The 7652-nt window shown below is 29.3% G+C and overlaps 1 protein-coding gene across 1 annotated transcript; it reads left to right on the top strand.

Annotated features, from left to right (window-relative positions):
* Positions 1–234: 234 nt before the first annotated feature.
* On the top strand, positions 235–7211 carry MAP65-8 (microtubule-associated protein 65-8). Its single transcript, XM_079087789.1, has 11 exons — positions 235–404; positions 492–692; positions 766–1023; positions 1096–1308; positions 1435–1587; positions 1687–1846; positions 5944–6095; positions 6167–6254; positions 6428–6501; positions 6576–6653; positions 6788–7211. Exons 1-11 carry the CDS (start codon positions 321–323, stop codon positions 7073–7075), a joined length of 1749 nt encoding a protein of 582 aa, XP_078943915.1. The 5' UTR covers positions 235–320; the 3' UTR covers positions 7076–7211.
* The last annotated feature ends 441 nt before the right edge of the window (positions 7212–7652 follow it).

The following is a 7652-nucleotide window of genomic DNA, read 5'->3' as shown; positions in this document are numbered from 1 at the left end:
ACTATTTCATAAATTATATAAAAACCATTTCAGTGGAATAACTATTTGAGATTTTTTATAATAATAAAATTTTATTAATTAAATTAAATCGAAAAACTGGTTAGAAAGTTTTAACCATTGTGATCTATATATGGTAAAATATCTATAAAGTGAAAAATCAAAATGTGACAAAAGATTGAAGAATTCTTGAACCCAAAGCTTCTGATACCGGTCACCAACTAGTGTGTTTCAGGCTTGTCATCTAAGCAAAAACCCACTTCACCTTTTTATCATTTTATCAATTTAACAAAGCTCTGATTAGTCTGATATGATCATATGATATGGGTTCTTTTCAGTCACCCATGGACACTAGAACCACCGCGATGCTCGAGACATCCTGCGGGTATCTTCTTCAAGAACTACAAGTAAGTTTCTCTGCAGCCTTAACTTTGAATCTCACCCTCCTCCTTTGTATGATATGATCAGTACTAACTAATCTTTATGAGTGATAGATGATTTGGGATGAAATTGGCGAAGATGAATTCGAAAGAGAAAAGGTTCTGGTTGATCTCGAGCATGAATGTCTTCAAGTTTATCGAAGAAAAGTTGACAACGCAAACATGTCGAGGTCTCGTTTACATCAAGAGTTGGCTGATTCGGAAGCTCGATTTACTCATATGCTTTTGTCACTCGATGAACGCTCGCTTCCTAGGGTAATAATTCTTCCTCTGCTTTAAATACCTTTTACATTCTTTTTACTAAGAATCGGAGTTTTGTTTACCGTAGCCGGAGAAAATGGCCGGAGCTCTGAAAGAACAACTCGGGGCGATTGCGCCGGCGTTAAAGAAATTGCAATTGAGAAAGGCGGAGAGAATGAAACAGTTTCGAACAGTTCAGTCGCAGATTCAAAAGATTTCTGCAGAAATTGCAGGTCAATCTGAATATGACGATTCGTTACCTGATGTTATCATAAATGAAAACGATCTATCGTTAAAGAAACTTGAAGAATATCAAATGGAGCTTCAAAGACTCCATGCCGACAAGGTACACAATCCTTCATTGCTAATTAATCACTAAAATGGTGGTTTGCTAATTCAAGTTCTTGTTTCTTGAAAGAATGACAGGCTCGAAAGGGTGAAAAACTACATAAACACGATTCAGAAGTTGTCGAGTACGTTAGGAGTGGATTCATCGATGATCATAACAAAAGTGCATCCGAGCTTGAACGATTTATCGGGTCTCACCAAGAACATGAGTGATCGTATTTTAGATAAACTCAATAGCACGGTTGAATCCCTTGAAGCAGAAAAGCGTTTGCGGATTGAAAAGGTTAATTTTGATCTAGATTCTTGATAACATTTGTACAAAACTTTTGAAATTGAGGAATTGGACGTTTGATCCAAAGAGTCAAAGCAAATGATCTTGATCCAATAACAACTTCCGATGTGTTTGCAGCTTCGAAATCTTGGGAATTCTTTGAAAAAATTATGGGATCTAATGGATACACCTTACATAGATCGAGAATTATTTTCACACATTTCTGGTTCAACGTCGTCTTCGACCAATATCTCTGCTCCTGGAAGTCTGGCCATCAAGATGATCGAGCAGGTTTGCATAGAGTTCCTGTCCATGATAATGATTAAATGATATTGATATATAATCAAAGCATTGATACTTTTTAGCGACACTTTTGTGAAAATGTTACAGGCAGAGGCTGAAGTTGAGAGATTGGATGAATTGAAAGCGAGTAAAATGAAAGAAGTTGTTGTAAAGAAACAGAGTGAGGTCGAGGAGATTTGCAGGCGATCGCATATGGAGGTCCCGTCGTTATCTGAGACTGACCATATTCTTAATTCGATAAGCAGAGGTTAGATTTTTGAAACCTCTCTCTCTGTTCTACTCCAAAAGATCAAATTTTAACTCAAAATGACGGGCTACTACTTACGGGGAATTTTTATTTATTTTTTATTTTTTACAAATGTGTTGATATATTATCATTGTTACCTCCTATATAGAATGTGACAATAGTAATACGTACAAAAAAAAAATTTGTTTAAATATAAACAATTTTCTTTTACAAATTTCTTAAAACTTTTTATATATTCTTAGAACATTTTTATAATATTTTTTTATAGGTTTTCTAATACAATGTTTTAAACTTTGTTTATAACTTTTTTTAAATTTTTTTATATTTTCATATAGTTTTAATACAAGTGTTTTTAAACCAAATATTTTATAAATGTTTCAAAATTTTCTTATAAGTTTTAAATTTTTTTTTTTTTTGTTTTTTTTTTTTTACATTTTCATACAATTTTTTAATAACTTTCATACAGTTAATTCTAAACTTTCATTTACAACATTTTTAAAGTGTTTCACAGATTTTGTATGACAATTTAGTATTTTTTTTATAACATTTTAATATACCTTCATTAAATACTAGTTGAAAACGTTGTATTAAAAAAATTAAAAGTTTATAAACTTCTAATTAAAAAGTATTAAAAAGTTGTAATAATTTTAAAACATTTACATTATATAGATTTTTTTGTTTTTTTATTTGCTAAATAATATTTTCCTTTTATTTTTTTAAAAGACCCTCCACACTTATTGTTACATATTTAATTTATTTAATTTTATTTTTAGATACTATTTACTTTAAAAATATTGTATATGCTTAAAAGAAAAAAAATTATAAGAGGCTATATATAATATTTCACAAAACAAAAACATATTTATTAATTAAAAAGTAAAGTTTAGAACTGATAAATATTTAATTAATATTTAGTAAATTATAGATATTTTAAAAATAACGTTTGAAAAAAATAATACCAACAAATATGAAAAATAAAATCGCTATTAAAAGTGGGGAAAACGACTTACCATGGTAATCATCTTTATCGTTTTGTTCACATTTAGACAATTTTTTTATGTTTATATACATTTGACTATTTAAGTTGTTAATGTTTTCACATATCACAATTGTCACTTGCTATAGCCGGTGAAAATGGTAATATGTGAATACATATAACAAGTTAAATAGTAAAATGTATATAAAAATAAAAAAATTGTCTAAATGTGAACAAATCGATAAAGATGATTACCATGGTAAGTCATTTTCCCACTACTTACTGCCGATTCAAAATAAAAGTTGGGCCCTTAAATATATAAAAAATAAATAAATTAAAGAATGAATTGTAAATTTATAAAAATTGATAGGCTAAATATATAATTTTTTGAAAATTTGATTTAGGAAAACAAATTGAGAGATAGGATAGATTGTAAAGAATGAAACATAAATTACAGGCTGAAACTGTATATATCCATTATAAAATGGGTTGGCTAAAAAAACACCCAATTTTACCATATAGACACCCTAATTTAATTTTGAAATATTTTTATTGGTTGAAATTGTATTGTTTTCCAAAAAAGCTGATTATAAGTAGTTAATTATATGTTGACTTTTTAAAAAGTGGTCAATAGGGTGTCCAAAAGGTGTCTTATTAGCAACACCCTTATAAAAAGAAACATTCGCTTATGGAAGAATCGAACCGGCGTGCTCTCAAAACAAGGAAGACGTTTTATCCGGCTCAACCAAATGATTAATATATTTTTTTGTTATATATATATATATATATATATATATATATATATATATATATATATATATATATATATATATATATATAAACTAACACTCGGGCCTAAGACCATTCCATACAACTTTATTATAATTGTATATGACAAGTAACAAACATTGTAGTATATTACTAAATAAATAATAAACCAAAAATGCATATATATATTTAATGTTGAAAGGTCAATTTGGATAAAAAAAATTTTAACATAGGGTTAGTGACATAAAAGCATTTAAGTTTGGTAGAAATGTTCGGTTTTACCTTTTTACGTATATTTAGTTCATTAAAGCCGGAAGTCTGCAATTTTTTTTTTCAATTTTACCCTTTTTGCAAGTTTACCGGGTAAAACCGAACATTCTTGCAAAAGTTAAGGGCTTTAATGAACCAGAATAAAGAGTAAAACCAACATTTCTGTCAAACCTAAGACTTTAATGAACCATAAATACGCAAACGTGTAAAATTGAAAAAAAGAAGTTGCAAACTTCCGACTGTAATGAAACAAAAATATGCAAAATGATAAAACTGAACATTTCTTTCAAACTTAAGGGTTTTTATGTCATTAACCCTGGTTACATACTTCCAACATAATTAAATTGTCATTCAATAATTAAATGACCATTCAAGATTAAGTCATGATAGCATTTGAGAGTCACACCGTGACATTCAAGATGAAAATGATATGAGATGTAAAAATCTCATGGGTTGCAAACATGGTCACTGGGTCTTGAACAACTACAAATCTCCAAACCTCCAAACTCATTTTAAAGTTACGTATTTAATGTAAAATGTGGTTTTTATATAACTAATACATATTTATACATAACATTATGATTTAAATGTCAAAAAAAAAAAACTTGTATTTATACAAAAATGTGGTTTTTAAATAAAAAAAAATGTATTTATACGGTTTAGATGAAAAAAAATGATGTTAGATTTTGAAAAAAAAAAATAGTGTCAAAATTGAAAAATAAAAATAAAACTTAGCTTCAAAGTTGAAAAAAAGTGAAAATTTAATGTCTTTTGTGGAAAAAAAAAATTCAATTTTAGCACGTCAGCATGTCATGTCAACATGCCACATCATCAAAAACCAACATGTCATCATGTCACATCAGCAGGCAACCGAGTTTACCGGTAAAGTGATCAAAATTGTAACAAATTGAAAAATACAGTGTTAAATTTGAGACAAAAAAAATATAATATCAAATTAGAATTTTGGTGAGTGACTGTTATGCTGTATATTTAAAATTACAATTTCGACCCCTATCTTATGCTTCATACGTTACAATCTACCCTACCTCTAAACTTGTTTTACTAAATCATTTTTTAAGTTATATATTTAGCTTATCAATTTTTATAAATTTATACTTTTCGTTTTCTTTATTAGTTTAATTTACTTTTTAGTTTTCCTTCACGATAATTCATTCTTTAATTTTTTTTTATATATAAAAAAATTATATTTAGAGGTTCGTCTTTTATTCTTCGCATATGACCTTCAAAACTAATGAATCGTCTATGATGTTATGTTACATTAGGGGTGGAATTGGTACGGTACCAATTCGGTTTTCCTTAAACCGTGTACCATACTAACTATAATTGGTATAAAAAAATTTCTACTGCTACCGTAACAAGTATATTTGGTACCGACATATTTTCTACCAACATGTTTGGTTGGTACAAATTGGTAATTGTATATATACCAATTTCTTTTAATTTTCAATTGTAAGATTTTAAAATAAGCAAATACACCGGATAATTTTGACTTTTAGAAATAAATTAGTTACACAGATCTTTTAATTTACACAAAAATTCTATTTGAGTAATGCTAAAGTAACGCTTTAATTATGTGTTTTTAACGTGGTAAAAACCATTGACTAATACGACCAAATAACTTATATAACATTCTTAAAACTGTAAACACTAAACACAATTAACATTGAAATATATGATTTTGTTTATATATATATATATATATATATATATATATATATATATATATATATATATGAATTGGTTGGTACGGTATTACCATGATATTCAAAATTTTGTACCATTACTGTACCAAGATTTTTCAGTTGATACGATACTACCAACCAAACATGTTGGCTATCAAATATATTGGCTACCAACTTTTTTGGTTCGGTTGGTAGCATGTTGGTTGGTTTTTTGTGGTACAATTTTGACAACCCTATGTTACATTATTTCATAACATGTCATGTCGTGTCATATCATCTAATGTCCTGATAGGCCATATAATGATTTGGGTAACTTTTACCAACCCTCCCTCTAAATCCATAAAATTGATAATAAAAAATTTGAACTATTTGCACCATAGGGAAGATGGACTACACAGATCTCCTAAAGAGCATGGATGAGCAAATAGCAAGAGCCAAAGATGAAGCTTCGAGCAGGAAAATGATTATGGAAAAGGTTGAGAAATGGGCGTTAGCACGAGAAGAGGAACGATGGCTAGAAGAATATAACATGGTCAGTTACTTATCAATATTATAAAGCGTTATAATTTGTGTACTTACAAATATAATTTTCTTGTGTTCTAGGACGAGAATAGATATATGGTCAGTAGAGGCGCTCACAAAAATCTAAAACGAGCGGAACGTGCTCGTAGTTTGGTCAATAAAATACCAGGTATTATATGATTAAATCCTAATACCAAAAAATGATACGGAAATATAAAATGCCATATCAAATTTTAGCTTTGGATTGTACTTTTTACCTTGACATCATGTATTTGTATATTTCTCTCGTCTTTTTATTGAATATGAATAATAAATGACATGGATATATTGAAAAATATGCAGCTTTAGTGGAGTCATTGATTTTGAAAACAAGGAGTTGGGAAGAAGAAAGGAAGAAGGTGTTTTTATATGACGAGGTATGATTAAATATACACCACCGAGATTTGACTTTTTGCAAGTGAAGAATGATAATCAATCCTTGGTTTGCTAGGTACCTTTACTCACACTAATGGAAGAGTACAATATGTTGAGACGTGAAAAAGAAGAAGAGAAACAACGACGTCAAAGGGTTAGTACTTAGTACGACCTTTTCTACCAAACAAGTGTGCATGGGTCCCTTTTTATAAAAACTTATGTATGTTGGACCCTTATGTGAAAAACTAAATGATTTAAATGATACACAAATCTGATTTATTTTTGTAGGATAAAAAGATTGCTCAAAGTCAAGTAGTCGTTTTGCACGAGAGTGTGATGTGGACACGACCAGTCACGGGCTCTCATCGTGGCTTGGACCAAAGTATTGATGGCAACAAACGAAATTCCACAGGCATACAAGTAGAATCGAGCAACGAGAGATTATCACATAAAAGTGCACCCTTTGTAAAGAATGAGAATGTATCTAAGAAACTTCAGCGTAGTCGTCTTGATCGCCGTTTTGGAGAAGATCTACCTTCAACTGTATCCACATTTTCAAGTCTTCGATCTCCTTGACCATGTTTTACACAACCTTAAAGCATAACATTCATGTTTATTTGATGGAAACTTTTTTAATAATCTACATTTGTTTTATACTATTATTGTTAAATAATTGACTTATACATGTAAAAAGACTAGAACATTTGTAAATTGACCAAAACTATATATTAATTTGTGTGATATTCATAGATATCATTTATTGTAAATGTTCTGAAATACTTTGTTAACCCTACTCTTCGACAATTTTAATGCGCCTACTTATTAGGCTATCCGGAGTGGGATAGAAACCTATGCATGGAAGCTTAGGTGGCATCCCAAAAGACTCGTGAACACCCCCCCAAGTGCTGGTGGCTTGGGTGTGGAGTGGGTAAGAAATTTTTTTTGGTAGGAAGGTAAGAAGTTTTTTTTCTACATATTTTTTTGACGAACAAAATAAATGAATCACTAGATGAGTCATTTGTAAGATGATTCACAAGAAAAAATTCCCAAAAAAACATCTTTATGATTCATTTTTAAGTAAATTAAGAAAAAATTCACTTTTATGACAATTTTAGTGAATAACAACAAAATCATTGTATAAATGAATCATCGA

The sequence above is a fragment of the Lactuca virosa genome, chromosome 4 (assembly GCF_052849685.1).
Source record: "Lactuca virosa cultivar CGN04683 chromosome 4, Lactuca_virosa_CGN04683_v6, whole genome shotgun sequence".
Lineage (NCBI taxonomy): Eukaryota > Viridiplantae > Streptophyta > Magnoliopsida > Asterales > Asteraceae > Lactuca > Lactuca virosa.
The sequence above is the reverse complement of the archived record's forward strand: the minus strand, read 5'-3'. Positions and strand labels throughout refer to the sequence as shown.

Bases quoted from the DNA above. Each gene is read 5' to 3' on its own strand.
- MAP65-8 (XM_079087789.1), top strand. From the start codon at position 321: ATGGGTTCTTTTCAGTCACCCATGGACACTAGAACCACCGCGATGCTC. The intron at 1,588-1,686 runs GTTTGCATAGAG...AAAATGTTACAG, and splicing joins CCATCAAGATGATCGAGCAG to GCAGAGGCTGAAGTTGAGAG. The intron at 6,255-6,427 runs GTATTATATGAT...AAAAATATGCAG, and splicing joins TTTGGTCAATAAAATACCAG to CTTTAGTGGAGTCATTGATT.